The sequence below is a fragment of the Mus musculus genome, chromosome 1 (assembly GCF_000001635.26).
Source record: "Mus musculus strain C57BL/6J chromosome 1, GRCm38.p6 C57BL/6J".
NCBI classification, from domain to species: domain Eukaryota; kingdom Metazoa; phylum Chordata; class Mammalia; order Rodentia; family Muridae; genus Mus; species Mus musculus.
The window spans coordinates 36791606-36818862 of record NC_000067.6 but is presented as its reverse complement, the minus strand read 5'-3'; the positions used below and the strand labels follow the sequence as shown (position 1 = coordinate 36818862).

At 47.7% G+C, this 27257-nt stretch overlaps 1 protein-coding gene across 4 annotated transcripts in view; it reads left to right on the top strand.

The window, feature by feature from the left end:
• The window catches only part of Tmem131 (transmembrane protein 131), a 147426-nt gene extending 120752 nt beyond the window's left edge, over positions 1-26674 (top strand). The window contains exons 22-41 of one of the 4 annotated variants that reach the window (NM_018872.2): positions 88-205; positions 2616-2754; positions 2867-2976; positions 3342-3408; positions 6155-6306; positions 6560-6702; positions 7269-7455; positions 8397-8582; positions 9878-10036; positions 10387-10979; positions 14217-14395; positions 16911-17038; positions 19460-19584; positions 19772-19921; positions 22539-22701; positions 23447-23568; positions 23666-23762; positions 23962-24059; positions 24665-24819; positions 25658-26674. In NM_018872.2, the coding sequence (NP_061360.2) occupies positions 88-205; positions 2616-2754; positions 2867-2976; positions 3342-3408; positions 6155-6306; positions 6560-6702; positions 7269-7455; positions 8397-8582; positions 9878-10036; positions 10387-10979; positions 14217-14395; positions 16911-17038; positions 19460-19584; positions 19772-19921; positions 22539-22701; positions 23447-23568; positions 23666-23762; positions 23962-24059; positions 24665-24819; positions 25658-25942 (3356 nt within the window). In that variant the 3' untranslated portion in view covers positions 25943-26674. The other 3 variants (XM_017321814.2, XM_006496150.3, XM_006496152.3) reach the window with 3 other exon arrangements.
• The last annotated feature ends 583 nt before the right edge of the window (positions 26675-27257 follow it).

Sequence of the window (27257 nt, the reverse complement as noted above, 5' to 3'; positions counted from 1 at the left end):
TCCTGCCTCGGTACCGTAGGACTCACTGGAAGGGGTACTGGCAGTGGCTTAGGCTGAGTGCATGCTGACTTGTGCTTCCTCTTTTAGCTGAACCCAAAGTACAGCCTGGGGTGGCCATGCAGGAGGACTTGTGGGATGCCGACTGGGACGCACATCAGAGCTTGTTCAAGGCTTGGATGGGGATAAAGGAAAACGCAGGACATAGGTATGAGCTTCTGCTTCATTCAGGAGTTTTAGAGGGTAGCCCACGGGGCAGCTCTGCTGTTGTGTCACATTGTCATTGTTAGCATGTGTCGCTAAGAAATGCACGCACTCCTGTGTCCTCTTTTCTCCAGTGCATGAGATCTGTCCTTAAAAATCAGAGGAACTATTTGAAATCGTCCTTGTTTATAGTGACTGCCATGTCCACCTTAGACACAGAGTTATGCATGAGAAGAAAGATTTGTCTGTCACTGGCCTCTCCAAAAGGCAACTTAGGCTTAATCCCAACAGGAGACCAAATTTATTTGTTCCTTATGAAAAATGCTACTTCCTTTTTCTTCAAGTGCTGGTCTTTTGCTGGGGAAACAGGGCCCTGCAGTGGCCTCCCCACTGCATCTTTGGCAGGTCGAAATAGGCTTCTGGAAACCCAGTGCTGTACCTGGACTCAAGCACTGAAATGTGGTGTTGGTATCACAGTAGCCTGGCCCTTTCACGCACAGTAGAAAAGAACTTTTCCAGAAACAGGAATACTGAAGAGTAATAAGTACTTTTCTCACTTGGCTGACGTGATATGTATTGGTCAGAGTTAAAGTATTCTCCTATAAGGACAGTATGAAGTTTTAAAGCTTTGGTTAGCACACAGAGCATGGGTGTTGCTGGCACCGTCGTGTACACATGCGTACTCTTGTTCTTACAGTTCCTCTGCCTCCTTGCTGCTCCCTTTCTTCCTTAGAGGAATCCCCTGATTTTGCTCTCATGATGTATTTTCCATTACCTCCTCTTGGCCTTCCTTGAGACCAGGAGATGGTTCCCTCTTCACTCTTGGCTGTTTTAGATAGTGCAGTGATAAATACTGCTTTTTGCAAATGTCTCTACAGTATGTTGACTTAACAACCTTAGGGAACGTCCCCTGAATAGTAGAGATATAATAGTTCTACTGTTAATTTTCAAGGACCTCCATACTGATTTCCATAATGGCTGGACAAGTTGGCGTTCCCATCTGCAACAAGTAGAGCTTCACTCCACCCACCCATCTTCACTAACGCTTGTTGGGGGTCAGTTGGTTAGTCAGGGGTGTGCGTGTGCATGTGCATTTCAATAATAGTCACCCCTCTGAATCTCAAAGCAGTTCTAATTTGCATCCCTTGATGGCTAAGGATGTTGAAGACTTCTTCAAATGTGTCTGGACATTGGTATTTCTTCCCTTGAGAACTGTCTGTTCAGTTCAGCTCATAAGTCCATCTGTCTACTAGGTGGTTCAGTCCATTAACTGTTGAGAATGAGGGTTTCTATATTGTAAAAGTTTTCCTTATAGTAAAGAAAAGAAAGTTTTCTCATTAAAAATGGTTTCCCTGAGCACACAAAGACTTGTAATGACCTCGAGAAGAGCTCAGTGATCACAGCTCTCTTCTTCTGTCTCCAGAGTGGAGCTTGTAAAGTGTAGGCAGTCCCCTAGTGCTGATGAGTAGCTCATTAGTGCTGCCTGCTGCTGCAGCCAGGGAGCCTCCTCACCACCAGTGTCTTCCGACATGCTCCTCACCAAGGCCCTGGGTTCCCGTCTGCAGTCTGCCCCCCCTATCTGGTTGACAATAAGTATAACACTCTCCTCGTACATGCACTTGGGTTACCTTGTTTGTACGCATGTGCTTGTCAGTACCCCAGAATCATAATTCAGTAGCACTGGGTTTGAGTGTGCTTCACTGGTTAGTCCCAGACACTTGGCATTTCCAAATACATTCCAGGTCCTGGACCGCTGACTCTTGAGCACTCATTAGTAAGTATGTGTTCATATGGGGTCCTGAGGGTGACTATGACTGAATGCAGTCTATACTCTCCATTTATTTCCTCTTGAACTGACATCTTCATCATGTGAAGATGTCACCTTGGTTTTATATCAGAGGGAAACTGTGTATGTCAAGCCAGCACCTCTTGTCCATGGTACTACTGGGAATACCCAAGTGTCCTGCTGGGGTGTCCACATGGAAGCCATGGAAAAGTCTTTAAAACCCAAGTGTTCAGCCTTCATTATTGAATTAATACCTTTAATACCTTTGAGGACTAGGCTGTTGATGTAGTTCAGTGGTAGGGAGCTTGCCTAGCACACAGGCATTTGCTTCAATCCTCAGTACTACCAAGAAAAACGTTTTTGAAGATGTGCGTGCATCTTTTACTGATGCTACTAGAACTAAAGCTTGTCATCCTTTACATATGCTGGACAGAGCTATAGCACAGATGACTTTAATGTTGACAGCTCTCTGTGCAAAATAGAGACACATGATATGTCATTGAGAGCTTAATAAAGCTGCATGCCCAGTCATAAGGATGACAGCATCTCTGTCAACTTCTCTAAGACTCAAGGAACATCAACAGAAACGTGTAGAGAACATTCACTGACATAGAAATTGCTTTTCTAGGTTGAATGCTATGTTTGAAGTAAATACAGATCTTCAGAAAAATATCGTATCAAAAGTCAGTGCCGAGCTCTCCTGGCCGTCTGTCCTTAGCTCGCCCCGGCTCCTGAAGTTCCCACTCACTAACACAAACTGTTCTTCGGTAAGTGTTCAAATGGCCTAAACAGTCAGCAATGGGCCACGCGTGGTTAGAGAGCCGACGCTGTAATTCCTCTGTAGGGATCTCCACTAATGCATCTGGGCTTTGCTTTAAGGAAGAAGAGATTAGCTTAGAAAACCCTGCAGACGTCCCTGTCTACGTCCAGTTCATCCCACTGGCTTTGTATTCCAACCCCTCCGTCTTTGCAGATAAGTTAGTCTCAAGGTAAGCACTCCTTAGCTGGTCAAAGGGTAAACGCAGAGTCTGGCTTTATGGCTGAAGTTGCCAGCAGTTTCCTGGGAGTGGGTTGGTATTGAATTGAACATGAAGAAAAGCTTTCAACAGGTGTAAATGGGGCGCTCACATTTAACAGATTTGTAAAGGGACAACAGACAAAATAATTCCACTAATTCCTTTTTAAAAGTGAACAAGGTATTAATTATAAGTTAGCCTTTAGTATTAATATGGTATAATGCTACTGGTCCCAAGACCTGACAAAAGATAAATTTGCAAATAAAACCTCAAGTTTGGCTATCCTCCATAGTTCCTAGTTGTGATGTTTATGAAGATAAACGTGTTTTTTATTTTAGGTTTAACTTGAGTAAGGTGGCCAAGCTAGATTTGAGAACACTTGAATTCCAAGTCTACAGGAACAGCGTAAGTACAACAATCATTTACTCTGCTAGGACCAGGGCCAATGGGAAGGACACCTGCGGGCTGCCCTTAGCCTGGCTGAAGGCAGCTATTGCAGTCCAGGAATTGACTTAGAGGCAGAGGAGAGCAGGAAGAGTCAGGGCTGCAGATACACAGGGTATGTTAGACGGTTCCTCTTTGTGGGTATTAACCTTAGAGTCAGCAGTCAGCCCACGATAGCTCAGCATAATGCCACCCAGAAAGTCTGAGGCTGTACATGAAATATGCTAATGCAACATTTTATTTTTAAGCGTTAAAAGATTCAACTGAGCTGGGCGTGGTGGCACACGCCTTTAATCCCAGCACTTGGGAGGCAGAGGCAGAGGCAGGTGGATTTCTGAGTTCGAGGCCAGCCTGGTTTACAAAGTGAGTTCCAGGACAGCCAGGGCTACACAGAGAAACCCTGTCTCGAAAAACCAACCACCCCCCCTCCAAAAAAAAGATGCTTCCTGATAAAATTGTAAAACCTGTGAATGTGAGACCAATACCTGGCACAGCTCTGTGTGTGTGTTTATCTCGATAGATAATGTTGACTTTAAAGTGTATAATAAGTTGATTTGTTCTGGGGGTGAAAGTGGCCTCTATTATTCAGGTAAGTGTCTGCTAGCCACTCATATTGTATCAGGCCTTGATGTGGAGGGTGCATGTCAGCTAGGAAGGTTTCACAGGGGCCAAAGCCCTGCAGGCTGCCTGGGGTCTTGTGCTTCATTGCCTTTCTGCCTTATTCAGATGAGAGTGTTTGTCCTTCCTGTTTGGACCACATAGTGCTATGTAGGAAGTCTCCCCAGCCTCGTCCAGCCAGCTGCTTTGTAGTTCTTCATCTCTGCCACAGCTGCAGTCAGAGCCTAGAACTCAGACAGCAGTTTAGACACTCCCGATTCCCTGTATCATTCTCTTAGGATCTCGCCTTGCTCCTCCCATCCATAAATGCCATTGTAGCAAGCACTGGAAGTCATTGAGAATGCCCAGTTACTAGAACTTGGTTTCTTCTGCCTTGATAGGGAAAATACAGAAGTCAATGAGCTGATGATCTCATGCAGTCGCATTTGCAAGACATAGGACCCTGACCTAGACTCTAAAGGACAGATGGATGAGGAAAACCTCTGGACCTCAGGAGGTTTCCACAGAAGAAATTCTCAGTGTGAAACTCTAATTGCTGAGAGTCCTTTAAACATGCTTCCTTTTCTGTCCTATCCAGTTCTATCCAGTTCTATCCAGTTCTAGAGAGTCATGAATTCATGTTGAAATTGAATAAATTTTGTTTGCTACTGTTCAAAGACATTTTCTTTTCATTATAAATGCAGACTGGGGAGCAAACAGTGGCTACAAGGGAGGTTTAGCACCGTGTCTCGGTTCACACCTAACAGCTGTGATCGGTAGTACAAACAGCATCCTAAGAAAAGCAGATGTGTCTGTCTGTATTACTACAGAGGGGTTTCTGAGGTTACCCACGGGTCCCCTGCTCAGTCTGTCTGACCCTTAAGAGCTTACCACGGCACAAGTATGGAGCCCGTTAGTGCTGTGTCGGGGCACCATACTATCCCAACGTGCTTTTCAGACCATCAGAGGTTAAATGAGTTAGTATTTTGGAATACATACAGTCTTTCATTGTGCTCATAAGTGGGGCCAGCATGATGACAAACAGACTTAATCCCAGCACTCAGGAGGCAGAGGCAGATGGATTTCAGTGAGTGTGGTGCCTGCCAAAGCTACATACATAGTGAGAGAGAAAGGGAGTGGAGGCGATTGCCAAGAATAGCTTATCAGAAGGAGCTTTCTCAGCGGGCGTTTCAGAACAGTCAGAGTATTCTGTTATCCTGGTAGACTGTTGATAAAGAACAGTGCTATCTGTAAAGGGAGACCTTTTACTTCATAAGCGGGACTTACGTAGTGCACGTCATCAGTCCACGTGGTGTGGTATGTTTGTCAGTTCCCACTAACACAGCAGAACCCAGCCATGCCAAGAGAAGTAGAGAATGGCACACAACTCACCCTTCCCCAGAATATTTAGTCTTCTTTAAAAAAACACAAGAGTGTGTCTTTGTGTTGAAACAGTGTTTTTTAACATAAAAACAAAACAACTCTGAACCATTTTAAAACTGGTCATAACGTCTTATTTTAAATTTCAGATTGGGTTATATCTTAAATCAAGTCTCTACAAAGCAATAAATAGGTACTTAGTTTTCAAAATGGGATTAAAGATTATTAGTCAGGTCATGTATAACTCAACAGCACACATTGACTTGGGGTGGGGGGGGGGGCGGCGGGGGGAGTTCTCCACTTCCAGCAGGGCTCCCTACCCAGGCTGCAGTATCAGTAGGACTTAGGGTGCTGATTGTCAGTCATGAGTATTGGCTTTATAGTAATGTTTTGATCTATTTGTCTTGGGTCTGTGTCCTTTCCTATATGTGAATTGTATTTCAAATTTAAAAACAAATACACATGTACATGTTAAAATTATCTGTATACAAACATAGAATGTGTAGTTCAAACTCGAAGGCTTTGTAACTGGGAAATGAAGTCTGTTTGTAACTTCGCACAGACCATGGGTGCTCCTTCCCGCCCCCCGCCCCCACTTCAGTGCCAGTGTTTGACGCACGAAGGGGCAGCTCCTCTGTATGAGCAGTTTGAGAGGCCTAGAGGGGGTCAGGGACAGATGGTTCCCAGAAGCCATATTAATGACTCCTGTTTGTTTATACAATAATTCAAGGCTCATCCACTGCAAAGTCCAACAGGATTTACAGAGGGTCTCTCTCGGCATTTCATTTTAAACCTCATTTTAAAACCTGGAGAAAAGAAATCTGTCAAAGTAAAGTTCACTCCACTCCACAACAGAACTGTGTCTTCCCTGATCATAGTCAGGTAGGTTCTAGACGTACGTGTGGGTGGGTGCCAGTGCTTCCCTCACTCACAGTCCCCTGTCACGCCAAGCACGCACAGCGTCCTTTACCATATGAGACTTACAGTGAAAAACTGTGCTTTGTATGGGTTTGGATTTTCACCCTTAAAGTCAACATATGAATAACTTTTTGTGATTGTTTGCATAGTGTTAGAACGTATGTATCAAAAGTTACAAAATTAATTGGAGAAAATGTGTAATTGCTATTTTTCATAGAAACAACCTGACTGTGATGGACGCTGTGATGGTTCAAGGTCAAGGGACAACGGAGAACTTGAGGGTGGCAGGCAAGCTTCCAGGTCCAGGAAGCTCCTTACGCTTCAAAATCACAGAAGCATTGTTAAAGGATTGCATAGACCGTGAGTATCGGGCTTGGGAAGGCCCGGCTTTGAGCACATGCTTTCAGCCATCAGGATTCCAGAAGCAAAAATAGTGTTTCCAAATGTGCATACCTGCCTTCTGGTCCTGAGCGTGTGATGGATGCTAAGAGTCCCAGGCCTTACATCAGAGCTGTTCCACTTGGCTCTTTTGCAGGTTTATTCTGAATGTGAAAAGTAAAACATACCCTTTGACCATGGCAGGTCAGAGCCTGACAGGGAAGGCCCTCTGTGAGCCTAGGCTGTGGGAGGCCAAAGCAAGGGAGCATTAGTTCTAGGCCATCCTAAACTACAGAACGAGTTCGGTTCCAGTCAGGAGTACTGACAGAGACCTTACTGCCCAAAAATACATATATGAAACTAGTTAATTATCAATACAATGGCAGACCCCAGTGGATTGTTCCCGGATGAAACCTTATGAATGGCTGGTCTTTTTGGCATGTGGGGTGGATTCATAATGTCCAGCATACAGAAGCTCACAACATGTTTACACTGGAAGCACATAATAGCAAGATTTATCTATATTTGTGATTTTTTCCCCTCTTTAGGTTTGAAACTAAGAGAACCAAATTTCACATTGAAAAGAACATTCAAAGTAGAGAATACGGGACAACTTGAAATCCGTGTAGAAACCATTGAGATCAGTGGATATGCGTGTGAGGGATATGGTTTTAAAGTGGTTAACTGTCAAGAGTTTGCCCTGAGTGCCAACGCCTCCAGAGACATAGTCATATTGTAAGTACGTCCTTGTCTGGCTCACCACAGAGTGGAGCTTTCCACTGCTGCTAGAGTCAGTTCACTACTGCATGGAGATGCATTTCCAGACCTGAAGGGTCTTTACAGGGGCTACAGAGATGAGCACTGGCTGCTCTTCCAGAGGAGCTGGGTTTGATTCTCAGTACCCACATGGTGGCCAACAGCCTTCTGTAATTCCAGTTCCTGAAGGAATCTGTCTTCTTCTGGCCACTTCAGGGACTGAATGTGGTGTACAGATATACATGCAGGCAATATTTTTTAAAAGTCTATCACAAATGTATTTATTTTATTTTTTCCTACCTAACATCAACTAAAATATTCCATGTTTTTGTTTCCAGCATTGTAAAACTTCCTCTGCCCTTAAATTGGATCAGATAATCTTAGCAACTACTTTTTTTAGAATCCAATTTCAGTATTACTTCTACGGTTGTAAAGCCTAAGATGTTAGTGTGACTTGGTCAGCCACAGAGCCACCTGTGCCTCACATTTTTCCAAGATGGAGGCTTTGCCTTAACAGAGACAGCCTCTGTGCCTTCAGTGTCAGGCGCAACTATGGAGCGACTGATGATGCAGTACCAAGTGACCTCTGCCCTGTGATTAAACAACAATTCTGTGAGCGTCTGTGGCTGTTAATCAGCACTGTTGTGTATATTGCTCCATGCTCAGCAAAACGTCTGCCACCCAAGTGTCCAGGGAGGAAGGAGGCACCGATGTGTACAGCTAATAACACAAGGAATCACAAGTGACTACAAGTAGACAGGAGGTGACAGAACAACAGTAGGCATGCGACTTGTTGTGTTGTGTTCTGTTGTGTTTTAACAACATCAGTACAAATAAATCCTAGATTCAACAAAGAACAACAATAGAACCGAGAAGCAGCAAGTTTGAAAACGAACCTCACTGCCATTCTTGTGTCTCAGGTTTACTCCAGATTTCACAGCCTCCAGAGTCATTCGGGAGCTGAAGTTTGTGACAAGCAGTGGCTCCGAGTTTGTGTTTGTGTTGAATGCCTCTCTTCCGTACCACATGCTAGCCGCCTGTGCAGAAGCCCTCCCTAGACCCAACTGGGAGCTCGCGCTCTACATCATCATCTCCGGGGTCATGAGGTACAGTGTGCTCCTCTGCAGCCAACCAGGGCTGCCTCTCACTCACCCTCTGGGGCCACTCGCTCTCTCACAGTTGCCGGGTCTCAGCAGGCACAGCAGACACCCCTAGCTCTGTCAGGCTTGAGTGCTAGTGGGAACAGTTAAACAAACTGAACCCTTCTTGGGTGGCATGGATGGCAAAGTCTTACTACCTTTGAAAGTTGCTTAACAAATGAGGTCTATGCTAGTTCATAAGAAAGCAAGCACAAAATATCAGGTATAGTTGCCTTATTTGGGCATATGTAATTAACATCATTATAAGCCTAAGCAACGTAGGACAGAGTAGAAATGTTTCTGAAGGTTTGGCATTCTTATCTTTATATCAGTTTATTTCCTTACGTACTTTAGAGACTCAAATATACTTACAATAAGTTATTTATAGCTGCTTATACATCCGTAAGGGAAAGAGAGGTGAACCTCCATCCAGTTTCTCTCACTGCAGCTGTCTCCTCTGACGCACATTATTGTCTTCACACTCAGCTTCTGTGTAGGATTGTGAACCTTTTTTTTTAAGATTTATTTGTTTGTTTGTTTGTTTATGTGAGTACACTGTAGCTGTACAGATGTTTGTGAGCCTTCATGTGGTTGTTGGGGGTTGAATTTTTAGGACTTCTACTGGCTTCAGTTGGCCCTGCTCACTCCAGTCAACCCGGCTCATTCAGTCCCTGCTTGCTCTGGCCCAAAGATTCATTTATTGTTATATATAAGTACACTGTAGCTGACTTCTGACACACCTGAAGAGGGCGTCAGATCTCATTACGGTGGTTGTGAGCCACCACGTGGTTGATGGGATTTGAACTCAGGACCTTTGGAAGAGCAGTCAGTGCTCTTAGCCACTGAGTCATCTCGCCAGCCACAGTTGTGAACTTTTAAAGTTGGTGTGCAGAGGCTGGAGAGACAGCTCAGTGGTTAAGGAAGGCACCGGTGCTCCTCCAGAAGATGTGGGTTCAATTCTCAGCTCCCGCTTGGCAGTTACAACCACCTTAACTCCAGCTCCAGGAGAGCCCATCCCCTTTTATGGCCCCCGTGGGTATTGCATGCATGTAGCGCACCGGCATCCGTGCAGCCTAAATACTGTACGCAGAGATCGGTCCTATAAACTCTGAACTACGATGCTTCATTTTTGTCTTTCCTTAAAAGTGTGTTACAGACAACTTGGAGTTTTTACATCATTCTGTAGTTATCAAGGAGCCTGTGGTAACCAAATATTATTCTTGTTTTGGCAAAGAATGCTGACCCGCCCCTCTGCTCCACAGTGCACTCTTTCTCCTGGTCATTGGAACAGCCTACTTGGAAGCTCAAGGGATTTGGGAGCCCTTCCGAAGGCGACTCTCCTTTGAAGCCTCAAACCCGCCCTTTGATGTAGGAAGGCCATTTGATCTCAGGAGAATCGTTGGTATTTCATCTGAAGGAAAGTATGTTCATATACTAAAAGTCCACTTTTTAATACACATAGACTTAGCTGATATAATTACAAGAAGTGAAATTTATCTTTACTCGGAATTTTTTAAAAAACGATTCTGGTGCTCAGATACTGAGAACTCATGAGAGTTCTTAACAGGGACAAAATATGCTTAGTTATTAGTTATTAGTCCTAACCTTATTTATAACTGTCAGAGGTGACAAACTGTAGAAGGTTGTGGCTCTGATCCCTTCCACTTCTGTCCCTAGTTTCTCTTTATGATGGGTTTACTAATGAAATTTTTTTCTTAGTATTAGGTTGGAAGTTACTGCTTACTGATTTTTCAATTGATCCATTTTTCAGCTTGAACACACTTGGCTGCGAACACAGTCATGGTAGGGGTTTCTATAGTAACGCATCATCCCGGCCTGGTACAGGCAGTCACAGGCAGTGTGGCACATCAGTCCACCCACACAGCAGCCATGGCAGCAAAAACTCAGCTGATGTGGACAACGTCAGAACCAGAAACAGTTCAAGTATGTCAAGCAGGACTTCTCCACAAGCAGCTGCCTCACAGTCTACAAGCAAAACCAGCCCCCTAGTCTCAGAGACAGCTGCAGCAACCCAGGGTCACACAGCAAGCAGGAAGTCCAGAGGGGCAAAGCAGGGCCAGCACAGCAGCCAGCACCACAGCCACAGCCACAGCCCACTGGAGCAGCACTCACAGCCTCCACCACCAGTGCCTCAGCACCAGGAGCCACCACCCGAAAGGCTGTCTCCTGCCCCCCTCACACACCCTTCCCACCCCGAGCGAGCCAGCACCACACGGCACAGCTCAGAGGACTCCGACATCACCAGTCTCATAGAAGCCATGGACAAAGACTTTGACCACCACGACTCCTCCCCCCTAGACGTGTTTACAGAGCAGCCTCCGTCACCGATGTCAAAAAGCAAAGGTAACCCTGTCCAACCCCCTTCCAAAGAACAAGGCGTGTGAGGGAGAAGGAGCAGTCAGGATCATAGGCAGTGGATACAGCACCTTGTTAGGTAGCTCAGACCCATCTCCTGCGGGAAGCAATGGCCTCTCTGTATCACAGTGCAAACGGAAGCAACTGCTTGTCATGAAACTTGTTCTTCCCTTGTTTCTCCAGACAGAATCTGATGGACGGCTGCCGGTGATAACTGTTACAGTCATTTTTAAAAATTATTTTGAGGCCAGGTATTGCTGGCACATACCTTTAATCCTAGCACTCGGGAGACAGAGGCAGGAGGATCTCTGAGTTCAAGACCTGCCTGTTCTACAGAGCGAGTTCCAAGACAGCCTGGGATACACAGAAAAACCTTGTCTCAAAAAACAAACAAACAAAAATATTTTGAAAACAGGGCTAAAACCAAAACCATCTACCTCTTAACTCAAAATAGAATTTCTAGCTGTGCACACATCTGTAGTTGTACTGGTGAGGTAGAGACAGGAAGTTTGTCACAGGCTTGAGGTCAGTGAGGCTACACACTGACACCTCTCTCTAAATAGGAAAAGGGGCAAAAGAAGCAAGTGAAAAAATAGTTGGTGAAACCTCCAAAGAGGCTGGCCAACAGGACAGGGACAACAGGAAGTGGTGGCCGTGCACACATCACAGTCTTGTAGGCAGAGGAGTGAGGGATGTACCAGATCTGCAGAATTGGTAGGTTAGGGAAGGAACTTTGCCAGAAGGAACCACACAAACAGGAGAAGTGTGAACAATTCAAGGGATGGAAAATCCAAGGCCAGAGTGACAGCGAGGTCTAACAGGGAGCATGAGCGAAGGCTTCAGAGTAGTGGGAGTGGGAACAGGCGCTTGTGTGCAGCCTCATGGGTAAGGTACAGAGGAATACACCTTATTGGCAGTGGCAGGGCCTCAAGACTAGAGCAATCCAGAACCGCAAGATTGGGGACTCAGAACTTGGAAAGAAATGTGGCGCATAGACCATGTGGTTCCTAAGACTGCAAGCAGCCTTTCCATCAGTTCATCTAAGGGGGTGCGACCACAAGCCATCAATCATGGTATAGTTCATTTCAAACAAGCTAGGGGACAACAGCGTTGAGGGGCTTTTGGGTTTCGGAGTTGCAGATTAGGCACAGGAGACCAAGGGAGGAAAGTCCCTGTGGGTGTGGTGTGTGCCCCTTGTAGAGACCAGGAGAATGCGTGGGTCGCAGCAAGACCAGGCCAGGTGTCTTGGTTGCTTTTCTATTGCTGTGACAAAACACCATGACCAAAGCAATGCTTATAAAGTGAAGCATTTGCTCTGAGGGCTCACGGTCCCATGGCCATCAAGGCAGGGAACATGGCAGCAGGCAGGGCACACAGGGTTCCACAGCAGGGATGAGTGCTCACATCTTGAAGCAGAAAGACATTACTGACTGAGATTGATGTGAAACCTCCAAGCCCACTCCCTGGACACAAACAGTTCCACCAACTAGGGACCAAGCCTTAGGGGGCATTCTTATCCAAACCACCACATCCACTCCCTGGCCCCCTTAGGTCTGTGGCCATATCACAAGTCAAAATGCATGTAGTTCATCTTCCAAGGTCCCTACAGTCTTTCACTTTCAACAGAGTTGAGTAGTCCAAGTCTCTTGTAAGACTCAAGGCAGTCTCAAGCCTGTAACCCCTATAAAATCAAAATGCAAGTCACATATGTCTAACACACAATGGCACATAATATACATTGCCATTCCAAAAGGAAAGAAAGGGGGCAGAGTGAGAAATGCCAGGCCAAAGCAAGACCGAAACCTAACAAGGCAGAGTGTAACTGTCTTCCCGAAAACAGCATGGCCAGACCTATCACAGCTCTGAGCCTCCCCATGAGTCCAGAAGACTGAAGTACAAGGCAGTGGGTAGACTGTGACAGCGGTGGAGAGGAAGAGGGCTCTTGCAGTGTCCTGGAGCCAGAGTGCTCTGACTGTGCTGTGCAGTGAGGAGAGTGCTGCAAGCCATTACACCACCATAGGTGCTGAGCACAGCACAGTAGAGGCCAGTGAGGCTGGGGTGCAGCCCAGTGGGGAAGTCCTTGCCAAGCAAGGACAAGACTTTTGGTTTTCTTTTTTTTTTTTTCTTTTTTTTAAGATTTATTTTCTTTATGTATATGAGTACACTGTAGCTCTCTTCAGACACACCAGAAGAGGGCATCAGATCGCATTACAGATGGTTGTGCGCCACCATGTGGTTGCTGGGATTTGAACTCAGGACCTTTGGAAGAGCAGTCAGAGCTCTTAACCACTCTCCAGCCCTTGGTTTTCTAACTTTGTAAAAATATTGTTACTCTACCTTCAAACCATGCAAAACAAGCATAGGTCAAGTAAAGTAGGCTCTACTTTGCCAGCCCCTGCCAAGATTTCCATGCCCAGGTGAGGAGTTAGCAAGGCATTGTTTGAGATAAATTCAGAAGTCTGGATCGAAGTCAAGTCTGAAGTCCCTCTTTTCACTCGTGTGTTGAAAAGGGAGCCACACACACACACACACACACTTTTCAAGTGTGACCTCTGCAGGTCTGGGTGCTGCTGCTGAAGGCTCAGTTGGAGGTGGTAGAATCGGAGCTTTCCAGGCCTGTGTACAGTGTCAGCTCCATGCCGCAAGGATTGACTTGTTCAGTATTGTATTCCTGGCTCTTGGAACATGGCTAAGGCTATGCTGTGGTTGGCTCTGGGAGCATCTGGATCTCTTAAGTCACTAAGCTTTCTGTTTTATGCTGTCCTTAGTGACACTGTGTGGCCACTACTGTCCTAAGGGCTTTTTGTAATTCCTTACTTTAGCCCTGCAGATGATCTGCCAGGATTGGGCCCAGCTGGGGTGTTAGCAACCCCAGGTGATGCACCGCCAACACTCCATCTCCCAACACATGAGGCTTTGCCTTTCTCTGTTGCGACTCTTTAAAGCTCCATCACCTTTTGGCAAACATTTTCAGGCCAGTTTGCCAGATCTGCGGACAAACTTGCCAAACTGTATTGTAAGAGTATAGTCCATTGCACACCAGTTGTGTCTCAACAAAGTTGACTTTTTAAACAACCTCCTCACAAAGACAAGCCTGACAGGCAGCTGTAAGTCAAGAAGGAAAAATTGGAGACAGAGTCTAGCCGCTCCTAATAGAACTAAGAACAGCTCTATGTTTGAAGCTGTTTGATCAAGCTCTGTTTTTACTCCAATTTTCATCCCCAGGGAAAGGAAAGTCTCTCCAACAACGTAAGGCCAAGCCTCCGAAGAAGCAGGAGGAGAAGGAGAAGAGGGGGAAGGGGAAGCCGCAGGAGGATGAGCTGAAGGACGCTCTGGCCGACGACGACAGCTCCTCCACCACCACAGAGACCTCCAACCCCGACACAGAGCCACTCCTCAGGGAGGTATGTGGGCGTTCACAGTGGGGCCTCAGACTGCCTAGCTCAGTACACATTAATGTCTCCTGTGTCATGTCTCTCCTCTGAGCATGTGTCCTGTGTGTTCAACATGCCTGCACTCTCCCCTGCAGAAACCAGCCCAGCTCTGAGGCTGGGTGACTTTGTTCCCCCCACCCCCACCCCTGAGAAGAGCATTTAGAAATATTAGAAACTGAACCGCTGCTAAAGTTAGCGAGCAGCAGGGTAATTAGCATCACACTACCTCATGAAGTCTGTTCGTGGCTGTAAATGTCAAAGAGGAGAAGGAACTGGACCTATTCACTGTCTAGTAATGCTGGGAACAGGGCTCAGTAACAGCCCACCCCCAAGGCAGGGGCAACAGTGGCTCTCCCAGAGGGAGTCATGTAACTCGTCTTTGCTACTTTTTGGGTTCTTCTTTTTTCCACCCTTTGTCCAACCCTCACCCCTCATCCCCATTTTACCCCCTAACACTAGATAAGAGAAAAACAAGGATAGAGGAGAAAGAGATCTCTGAGCCTAATTTCTTTCCTTTTGTTTCTTCTTTGAACATGGCCACTAACAAACCACAACCAAACCTCACTAAACGACCAGTAACCACCCAACCCACCTCTCGGGGCCTTCGAATTTATGTTCCCTCTGAAAAGTTCCTGGAATTCCAAACACCATACAATCACAGAAATTATTTGCATCTGGAAAACCATACTTCTTCTAGGGCACAAGGCAAATCACGGTCAGCTGCTATGGACAGTCCGAGCAGCCCTTCAACCTTACACCTAGAGTTAAAACAGAAACATTCTTATTTTAAAACATTCTTTTTTAAAGAAACTGGAATATAAGAATTCTCAAAACTGTCACTACAGAGTAGGTTCAAGATGCCGTTAGTGGTCACTGGAACCAGAGCCCAGCCTAGGATACATGAGCACATGAGGTCAGCATCCAGCAGTGACATACCATTCAGAATAGTGCAGCAGAGCCCAGCATGCCACCACCACACCCCACCCCCCCACCACCACACCCCCACCCCCCCCCCCCCCCCCGTGCACGTGTCCAGCAGTGTGGCTTGTAAGTGCTGAGTGGAAAGGCAGGCTCCAACTCGTTCTTGTTTTAGGTGAGTGTGTTCAGATCTACACTGCGGATCAGAATCTGGCTTCTGGTCTCCATCTAACGGCCTAAAAAATCAGTTCACAAGCAGTCCCGGCTCTGTTCCCTGGGTGATTTCATGTTTCACATAGGATGCGCATGTCCCACTGTCCCTTTGCAGTGCCTTGCAGTTGGCCTGGTGCCCTGTCTAATCCCATTTCATTTGTAACTTGTGCTGGAGCATTGGACTTAGTTCCCATTTTAGCAAATGACTAGAGAAGTATAGCATCTTCTGGCAAGCCGGTACTGAGACATATACCCACAGCACGGGGAGAGTACTGAGACATATACCCACAGCACGGGGAGAGTACTGAGACATACATACCCACAGCACGGGGAGAGTACTGAGACATACATACCCACAGCACGGGGAGAGTACTGAGACATACATACCCACAGCACGGGGAGAGTACTGAGACATATACCCACAGCACGGGGAGAGTACTGAGACATATACCCACAGCACGGGGAGAGTACTGAGACATATACCCACAGCACGGGGAGAGTACTGAGACATACATACCCACAGCACGGGGAGAGTACTGAGACATACATACCCACAGCACGGGGAGAGTACTGAGACATACATACCCACAGCACGGGGAGAGTACTGAGACATACATACCCACAGCACGGGGAGAGTACTGAGACATACATACCCACAGCACGGGGAGAGTACTGAGACATACATACCCACAGCACGGGGAGAGTACTGAGACATACATACCCACAGCACGGGGAAGAGTACTGAGACATACATACCCACAGCACGGGGAAGAGTACTGAGACATACATACACACAGCACGGGGAAGAGTACTGAGACATACATACACACAGCACTGGGAAGAGTACTGAGACATACATACACACAGCACTGTGGGGAGAGTACTGAGACATACATACATACAGCCGTATAACCTCTACTGGATCAGTCTTATAAGTAGAGACCAGGTTTTACTCACGGTACTTTAGTAAGAAGCTACTAATTGATGCTGCCACTGCCCACTGCACATAAATGTAATCTGAATGACTTTACACTTAAGACTCATCAAAAGACGATTACACTAAGTTAAAAACAGCTAAAACATTGATAGAGGTTCAACAGATTTCAAGAAGGGAGTTTATGCGGACAGCATCGTACTGTATACACCTGTAAACCCAGCATTCAGGCAGCCCAGACGTGTGAACATGGATTTCAAGGCCAAGCCTGATTTACACAGAAAGCTACAGGCCAGCAAGGAGCTCTGCAGTGGGGCTCTGTCATTCCTCAGGCTGCCGTGTATGGCTGTGTCTTGGGTTATGGTTTCATTTCCATCATCTTGCTAATCCTTCTGAGCACCTGCATCTGTGTCTTTACAGGATACAGAGAAGCACAAGGGGAGACCAGCCGTGCCTGAAAAACAGGAAAGTGAACTGTCTCAAGGGAAGCCCAAGAGCAAAAAGCTCTTAAACGCTAAGAAAGAAATCCCAACAGATGTGAAAGGCAGGTAAGTATCGTGGGGTTGTTGGTGGGAGCCAGGCATTGCTCCAGTCACTTCTCTAAGGGAGGGTGTGAGCAGCAGAAGCCATGCACTGCTGTTCCACTAGGCCTCTCGTGTCTAATGTCTACTAGTCAGGTGGATGCTTAGGGGTTTGCACCTGCTTCTGATGCCAGGCATGTGAGGGTAGGGTTAGCAGTCTGTTGTGAAGGCTTGGTTTAATACAGACCCACAGTACCTACCCTGTGGACAGAAGTAACCTTGACGGGTCACCCACTGGTAAAGGAGCTAACTTTTCTCAAGAGCTTGGCGTCTGCAGTGTCACAAACCAGGGATGCAGTTGGGATCTAGAATTCTGTGCTGTAAACCTTGGAAGAGTTATTCTTGCCTGAATCATGTTCTGGGATGGTGTCCCCAATGAGACAAGCCTACCATGGAAGAAGTCTAGTACCCACAGGGCAGAATTCAGGCAGGCCCCATAAGGAGGCTTTCTGTGGACTGCTTCCCAAGAAAAAGGATGTGTTGAGCTAATGGGTTGTTGACTAAGAGTTCTTCGTATTTTCATAAGCTGGGCTAGCATCTTCCTACTGAGCTGATGTCAGGGTTAGCATTGTGGAGGTGATGGTTCATGGCAGATGGGGAGGTGAGGCGAGAAGGATGGGGGTTCTCTTATCATTGTTACCTCCCTGGACCCCAGAAAGAGCCTCCAGGGTGCAAGACATGAGCCAAGACCAAGCTGGCATCTGAACCTCTCTCACCCTTGATGATGGAATCATTTCAAGTCAGTGGGCTGTTGTCCATTTTATTTAAAAGCTCTAAATTTTTTTTTTTTTTTTTTTTTTGGGAAACCATCTGGCTTAATTTAGGAATATTGAATTAGCAAAAAATAAAATAGTCTGGCACCTTTTTTACTTTAAAGCCAATTAATTTTACAGTGGCAAAGTTAAACTTTGTAAAATAGACACCCCCACAGTTACAGATAACTTACCTAAAAATAGCTCACACAGCCTCTACCAGAAGGTTGAGTGTCTGTGTTTTAGGAGTCTTCTGCCATTTTTAGAATATGGAATTTTAAACTAACCCTGCCAGCCAGAAGTAGAAGAACAGAAAATTGTGTAACACTGCCCATAAATGGCATTCTTGGAGTTTTTGTTTGTTTTAGGGGCGGGTGGGGCTTTTTGTTGTTGTTCCAGTTTGTTTATTACACTGCTTTGGACCCACCCCCTTATAAAGTCTAAGCTGGACCCACCCCCTTATAAAGTCTAAGCTGGACCCACCCCCTAAAAAATCTAAACAAGCGTCTTTGCAGTGTGTGCTCTTGCATGAAGTCACACTTGGCCTTCCTTATTTTCTTGGTCTAACAAGGAGTGGAAGAGCCATGGTGATTTGGGGGCTACTGGGTCTAAAAATCTGGAGCTATTTTGATGTTTGAACTCTACTGTGAACGAGTACAGTGGTTTATTTTTGACCTTGAACCTAGCAGAAATTAGCAGCCTAGAAATGAGAACTAGGGGCTCGAGGGGTACAGAAAGAGCTTGAACAGCCGAGCAAGGTGGGTTGTGCTGATGTGACACGCGGGGTCTGAGGGATGTGCTGACGTCACACACATAAGCTCGGGTGCAGGAAGCATACTTAAGGACATTTGAGAGGCACAGCTCAAAAAATGCCTGTTCAAGGCTGGCTATGGTGGGCTGTTTTTTTTTTTTTTTTTTTTTTTTAATTCAAAGGCTGAAGAGGATCAAAAACTCAAGGGCTAGCATGAGCTGCACCAGTGCAACTCAGTAGGCCTGTCTCAAAATAAAGAGCATGCTCAGTGGGAAAGAACCTGACTGGCGTATACAAAGCCCCAGATTTACCACCCAGCACTGGAAAGGAAGAAAATAGATTTGTACAGACTTTCTGACCTGTCCCAGCAAGCAGACTGTCAGCCGTCCTGCCGTCGGCAGCCTTCTCAAGGCCTGACTTCACCTTGATGGGCATCACAGAACCTGCGCTGTGAAGAGCACCTCTGTCCTGCCCTGCGGCATTGCTTGAGCTGATGCTCTCTCTACGGGGCTAGAACTTGACTCCCACCCATGTCAGAATTTCTGTTGGAAAATACATTCAGGAGCACGGTGTGGTACTGGAAAGGCTCGGTCGTAGCACAATTGCCCTTGCTGGTTCCGTGCAGCAAGTTCATGCCCATATTTCCTGAAGCAGACACTGCACTCCAATCAGGGAAGCAGAGGTTAGACCCTCACGTGTACACGTGTATACATACACACTCCCAGAATGTCTAGTGCACAGAGTCCAAGTTTAGAACTAGGTAATGGCTTAGGAAACTATAAATAAGGCACACAACTGAACTATGGGCTACTTCCATTCTTGGTGACTTACAGCCTTGCCTAAACACCAGGACCAATAGTGTCTACATCCTTGTTTGTCTTTCAGTTCCTTTGAACTACCGTACACTCCCTCACTGGAAAATAAACAGCGTAGAAATCTCCCAACCAAGATTCCTCTTCCAACTACACTAGCAAGTGGATCCAAATCACGAAATCCCCCGAAAACAAAAGGTATCATCATGTTGATCACAGATGTTTTTGGTTCACTGTTTTCATGACTGCCAGCGCCTGGTGGTAGCCATGCAGTAGCTGCCAGCTGTGTTGGGAAGCCTGTGAAGGCTGTGTTGAGGGTTCACTGAAGCAGGCTCATGAGAGAAAACCCTTCCCACATTAACTTTCCTTTCTGAATTCTGTGCAGGTACAAATAAGTTAGTGGAAAACAGGCCAGTTGCCCTCTCAAAGTTCCTCCCCAGCAGTCAAGAACTAGGTAATACCAGCAGCTCAGAGGGTGAAAAGGATTCTCCTCCACCAGAATGGGATGCTGTGCCAGTTCACAAGCCCAGCAGCTGTAAGTATGGGTTTAGCAGCTACTGTGGTCCATGGCCGCCCCCGATCCAGTAGCTGCTGGGTGGGGAGGTTATTTCCAGAAGTGACTGCTGTGGGTGGCCTGCTATAGCCAGCTTCAGCCAAAGTGCATCTGTCCGGCCAGGGACTGGTCTACTTACACCATAGAAGGTAAGAGAGGCCAGAGATCCTAGACCAGCTGGAGGAAAGCCCGATGCCCAGGCCCATGTCTATACAGCCCTTCCATGCTTTCCTGCTCAGAGAACACCTCAGCCTGGCCCCAAGCTCTTTACTCTGCTCTCACCATCAGCCCCACTGGACTCGGCCCCGCTGTCTGCAGCATGGGCAAAGGAAGCCAGGGAGTGCCCAGGTCACACTGTCGCTGTCCCTTTTGGACACCTCTACTGCCTTAGTGCCCAGTTTTCCTGCTTCTTCCTTGATCTTCCATCTTCCTTAGACCCCAACTTCGGGTGCATATTTTCAGGACACTGCAGGCTTCAGAGCTTTGGTTTGTCCACTAAGGCTGAGTCAGGACAAAGCATTAGTCAGAGGACTCTATCCCGTGTGTACAGTCAGGATCCATTCAGCAGCCCTTGGCTGGAGGTTTACCTTGCTTGGGTTTCTGTTGTTCTCATGAAGCACCATTACCACTGAGGAGAAGGTTTAGTCAGCTTATGCGTCCACGCCACCGTCTGTCTTCTCCGGTGCAGAGGCCATGCGGTACTGCCTACTGCCTTGTTCCCTCAGCCTGATTCCATAGCACCTAGGACCGCCAGGGTGGCATTGCCCACAGTGAACTGGCCACTTCCATGTCCATCCGGAAGATGCACCACAGACTTACCTATAGGCCGCTCTAGGTGGGCGGTTCCCTTTTCTCAGGTGACCCTAGCTTGTGTCGAGTTGACATAAGAGTAGCCAGTAAAAACTTTGTACCAGTAAAGGAAGCCAAGAGTGTTCTTCATGGCTTAAAAGGCAAGGAAAGTGCCACGGAAGGCTACCCCAGGGGAGAAGTACCTGAAGCCAGAGGTTCTCTAACTTCACAAAGCAGTATGAAGGCTCTCTTCCCCAGCTTCAGGCCTTATTCCAGCCTTGTTCTGACCTCCTCAGTTCTGTTCCATCTTCCTTTGTCAAGCACATCTGCACACAGACAGAGCTTCCCTGACAGGTTTCAGGAAACACAAGCCAACACACACACACACACACACACACACACACACACACACACACACGCCCACGGCCAGCTGGCTCTGTTGCGTTTAGGTCTGTAGCAAAGCAGAAAGCATGACGGAAGGATGTGGCAAAGCTGCTCAGCTCGGTAGCTTGGAAGCAGAGAAGAGGGCACAGGGAGGGGTGTGACCGTGAAGGGCAACTTCCTCGTAGTCTGTCTGTCCAGTTGCTAATCCACTAGCGGCCCTCACAAGCCATCACCTGCAGGCGAGCACTGCTGTTGGAATAAGCGTTGAGCTCACTAGCCTTTGGGTATGGCTCCCATCCAGGCTGCACCAGAGCGGGGCCTGCCCCCAGTATTTCATCTTTCACCAGGGGCAGGTCAGAAAAGGTCCCATCCAAAAAATGAACAGGGAAGGAAGGAGCTGGGCATTTGTACAAAAAAATCAACCTTCAACATCAGTGTGCTGAATAAGCGTACTGTGCTCTGGAACTTCTAAGAAGCTTATGAACAACTCAGGCAAGAAATGTCTCACACACACACACACACACACACACACACACACACACACGGCATTTGTGATGAGCACTGGGCATGAGCAACAGCAGAGCAGCTATAGAGAGGTCACCTTTATGGTCACGAGTGGGCAGGTGGCAGGCTAAAGCAATGATAAAGGTTATCGGTGCCACTGGGGGTGTAGGAGAAAAAAGGTGACCTGACCATGGAGAATGGAGCCGTGGGCTTCAGGAGATAGGAGCTATGCTCCGCACTGATGTCACGGGGTCCTGACATGCCCCGAGGACTTAGCAGCAGCAGGTGCTAGACAGCTTGAGCAGACATGAGATCAGCAGAGCAGTGCAGAAGCAGGGCAGACTGGGGCTGCAGTGTCATGAACAGCTGGGCCGAGTCCTGTCCTGGGCCCCTGTTAGGGACACACAGCAGCTGTGTGAGTAACATATCTTCTGTTGTTACTCCTCCTTCCAGTTTGAGTGCCGATGTGACACTGAAATATTGTAAAGTTTTAAAGCAGCTCTGTAGATGTTTACAGTCCCAGGAATCCTGAGAGCCACAGCCGCACCTTCAGCACCCGGGCCTGAGACAAGGAACCTTGCTGGACTGAGGGCAGTCAGCCTGCGCACTTCATCTGCTGCAGGTTTACCCTGGAAGGAGGCATAGCTCCCTCTGGTCCTCAGTGGCCTCAGCTGCTCATGGGGTGGCAGTGAAGAGACTGACTGCCCTGCCCTGCATTTGGGGAGCAAGTGCTTGTATTCCCTGAAGCCCACAGGCACCAAGAGATGCACATTTCCCCCTTCTCCTTAGAACCTTTAAGTGGAATGCATAAGTCTTCATGTGTCTGCTTTATAGAAGCATTTGAATTTCACATCAAAAATAACTAACTTTGAAAAGTCCAGATGAAACTGTCACATTAATGGGACCTTTTGTTAATTTCCAGCTACTGACAGTCTTTATAAACTGTCTCTGCAAACCCTCAATGCAGACATTTTCTTAAAACAACGCCAGACCTCGCCAACACCTGCCTCTCCTTCTCTGCCCACCGCTCCCTGCCCGTTCACATCTCGTGGCAGCTACAGCAGCGTTGTCAACAGCTCCGGCAGGTAGGCTGCTCACCTCTGGTCATCACAGTGACACATAGACCCCACGCTCTTGTGCCTGCTGGTGTGAACCCATTTTCATTATTAAACCCCTTACCTGGGACAAGCTCTTCCTGTGTTCCAGGTACCTGACCCCAGCACTGACCTTATCCTGTCTGTGAACAAGTCTGTTACTGTGTTCTTGAGCTGTGTGGCAAGCATCCCACGACGGAGCGCTTCACCTAAAGTGTTGAGTGGAGTGCATGAGCAGGCTGTGACATCTGTGTCACTGCCATGTTACATGTTGTAGAGTGACACACTCCTCCCTCGGTGCCAGCAGGCTTAGTATCACACAGGCACCATGTCCTCCAGACAGGCTCCTGTAGAGAAGTCAGGAAGCTATGACCGACTGGGTGAAGGGGGTTTACTGACTGGGGACCCCCACTGTAACCATGTCTAGGGGACGGAGCCCTGATGAATGGACTTGTCCCACCAGCCCCACCATTGGCTGATATTCTCACAGGTTTCTTTGCCAAGGGGGCACCTTCAGGTTCTTCAAAATGTGGTCTCCACCTTTCCCCAGTCCCTAAATTGGGGTACCTCCCTCAGTCTCCTTCCTCAATTTCCCAGAAACCCCTCATTTTTCATATGGTTAAGCTCTCTTGGACCCCAGAACACTTTCACAGGGCTCCTCTGTGCTCTGAGCCATCCTGGACTCTTCCACTGTCGGCACCACCAGTGAGGGGCAGTTCTTTCCTTCTTGCTGTAGTGACACAAAAGCCAAGCAGACGAGCAGCAGCAAGAGCAAGCTGACAAAGGCGGCCTCGCTCCCCGGCAAGAATGGCAACCCTACCTTCGCCGCCGTCGCTGCAGGCTATGACAAGAGCCCGGGTGAGTGGTCTGCACCCAGGGCCTGCCACACCTGGACAGTGTGGCATATGGGCTCTGTCCAGCTGGGCCTCAAACTGATTCACAGTCCTTGTTTCAGGTGGGAATGGATTTGCTAAAATTTCTTCAAACAAATCAGATTTTTCCAGCAGCCTTGGCATTTCACACATTCCTGTTGACAGCGATGGCTCTGACAGGTGTGTGGCTTACCCTTGGGCAGCAATGAGGCTGAGACTCCCGGGGCGGGAGGCATCTTTCCTATAGCAGCCACGTGGTAGGCTCCCCCATCTCTGTGCTTTCATATCCGAGCCCCGATTGACACAGCTCTCCATGTGAAGCCGTAGATGGCCGGGTTCACTAACCACCATTTTGTGTATTTTCCCTTGCAACGTTCAGCTCGGGTTTGTGGAGTCCTGTCAGCAACCCCAACAGCCCTGACTTCACCCCCCTCAATTCGTTCTCAGCCTTTGGAAATTCTTTTAATCTAACAGGTGGTAAGTATTCAGCCCTGGGTCTATAAGTCGGAAGCCTGTAACAAGAAAAGGGGTGTGACATGTTAGGGACACTTAGTACAGGAGACATGGCTGCCATCTGAGCAGAGGGTATCTTTTTCAATGCAACAGCTGGTGATAGGTTATATGGAAGTCTAGGGGAGGGACAGGTGTGCTTCTCCTGTCATGGAGGGCTTCCGAGAACCCTGCACACAACCAGGCAGCCATGTGGAAGTCCTCCCTAACACCCTTGCCTGGTACAGCAGGACTCAGTGCAGAAGGGCATGCCGGCTGGCTGTGCTCCACAGCACATGCTAAAGTGCTTCTCAGAGGGACTCTGGTCTGAAGTTGACTCCCTGCATCTGCCGGGCAGTGTGCTTGAGTTAGCTAAAAGATCAGGATCGGACGCGGTGCCTTCTAGTGATGGCTGTGTTAGATGTTCACATTGTGGCCTTGTATGTGCCTGTGTTCTTGGGAACACCCCAGAGTGTTGTGGGAGCTTACGAGGTCTGTGTCAGCTCACGCACATGGCACTGAGGGGTGTGTTGCTAAGAGACTCATCTCATCCCAGAGTCCAAAGAGGCTTGACCCAGTGTCTCATATTTCAGCAGTTTTCAGCAAACTGTCGCGATCCTGCAGTCAGTCGTCCCAGAGAAGTTGGAATGAGTTCAACAGCGGCCCCTCCTACCTTTGGGATTCTCCAGCCACAGACCCCAGCCCTTCCTGGCCGGCCAGTTCCAGCTCCCCAACCCACACAGCCACTGTGAGTGCCCAAGCCCCATCCTTGTCATTACCAGTTCTGTCCTTCATGTGGACTGTGCTGACAGTCACACCGCAGAGACACCATAATGGAGGGCTGTGTTGTCAGGGTCACACTGTTCTGTGAGCTGCCTGAGGCGCCCTTCAAAGCCATTAGAGTCAGGACAGGCTGAGGAAACTGAGGGGCTGTGGTTGAGGCCCTGGCCGCCTGATCTCAGGGACGGCCCCACTTCTTCCACGGCAAGCTGCCCAGTTGCACATGCATTGTTCCTGGCAAGCACACAGCTCCTAGCTCGTGGCCGCATTTGCTTCTACTCTCAAGTTTCTGCAAAGATTATGCATCCTGGAGGTGCTCTGGCCAAGAACAGTAAGGGATTCATCCTTCACAAACCAATAGCAGAAACCCCAGACCAGCCGCGCATGGCCAGTGGATAGTGCTGTGAAGATGGGGCCATAGGAAAGCCCATCTCCCTTAGTAATAGTCCTAACTCCCGTTTATAGCACGTGGCCACTCTTAAAAGCAGACCAGCAAATTCTCTATACACTCCAGGTAGTCAGTCGGACTGTGGGCTTTGCATCTTGATACAAGTTAGTGTGGCCAGGACCCACGCAGGCGCCTGCCTCAGTGAGACCCACACACAGAAAGCACAGAAAGCAGGCTGGTTGCACTGGGTCCACCAGCCAGGCTGTGTCAGCCTGCAATAAAATATCAGAGCTATGGCTAACTGTCTGGAGTATTCTTTAAAATCAATAAAAATGGGAGAAGTCTGTGGACCACTCTGTCCCCTGCCGGCCCTGCTCACCCCACACTCAATATTATGTTCCTTCTGTTTTTTTCGTAGTCCATCCTTGGCAACAGCAGCGGCTTGTGGTCCACCACTCCATTCAGCAGCTCCATCTGGTCCAGCAACATCAACAGCAACCTTCCTTTCTCCACTCCAACAAACGCGCTGTCGAGCATCAGCCTCATGGGCACGGAAAACTCTGCCGCCGCCCACACCCCTTCCGCCTCTGGCCCAGCTGACGACTTGGGACAGACCTACAACCCCTGGCGGATCTGGAGCCCCACAGTCGGAAGAAGAAGCTCTGACCCTTGGTCTAATTCGCACTTCCCTCATGAAAATTAAAATTAAGCAAAAAACGAAGTGGGGGCCCCTCATCTAGATCATGATATGCCAGTTTCCAAGACATCTTCTGAAGGCCCTCACTGCCTCAAGCCCTCTCCCCTCCTCGCAGGGCAGGCTTGGTGCACTGGCTTCTCTCACATCTTTCTTGCAATTATGATACTCTGAGATTTGCTGTTGTGCTTAAAGACAAAAGTCTGGACTCAGCCACAAACTACTACAGCCTGTCCACCTGAAATCTTGACTTACCCAGTCCCCACCTGTCTCTTCCTGCCTTCTTTATCTGTAAGAACACAAATTTGGCATTACAGTTAAGGGAGTGATTTGAATTGATTGACAAGTCCTGGCATGTGACAATTTTACTAAATTACCAAGTTTGGTTTTTAATAATTTCACAATATTATGCGCCAAGATCTAATTTTAAAAATGTACGAGGACTTTGTGCTGAAAATACAGAGTATTTTTTTAAAGTAAGGCTGTCTTGGCTTAAAAGCAGATTACAGAAATGTAAGCCAGCGTAAGAGCAGTGGCTGGATGTAAAGCGCCCAGCAGGAACCACAGGCACTCTGTGCTGTTTGTACTTGAGGTATGTACCATTTGTATACCTGAATTTATTTTAAAGATAAACTGAAATGCACATAGCCAAGTCTTGACATTACAAGATTGTGTATTTCTTAAAATACAACTTTGTGTTGTACTTTGAAATAAATGATGCTTTTTTTCAAAAGCCTTGAATTGTTTTGTTTTGCTTTTTTACACTAGCTGCATTTCCCACCACGGTTGTCCATGGTGCCACTGAGGTGATGGGTCAAGAGGTGTCTGGCCTGTCAGGACTAGAGCTAGCTGTGGGCTACTAAAATCCTCCTAGTGACCATAGAGGGTCCCTGACAGGCAGTTACCCAGAAGCCTCTTGGGATTCGTCCAGGAAGCAGCTTCCCTCACCTCTAACCGAAACACAACAGCCTCGGAGGAAAAGCTGCTAACATTTTCTGGCCATTCACCGTGTCCACGTGCACCTGAAACCTTGGGTATCAGTACTCGGCCTCTGAGGGGCTGTGGAGTTTCCAGCTGAGTGACTGTGACAGCATAGAGCCCTCAGGGAGGCCACCCACACGTCCACTCTGCTGTCATCCTTCTCAAAAATGGGCCTTGTGCTGGGCACAGGAAGGGCTTTAGACTACCTGCAGGAATGCCCAGTATTGCATTCCTGAAACCTGAGGCAGCTGACAGGAGGCTAGAGGAGGCAGTTAGAAGCAGTTTACCCACCAAGAAAGGGTCTTTTGCACTTCAGCTACACCATTTGTCTGGATGGATCTGA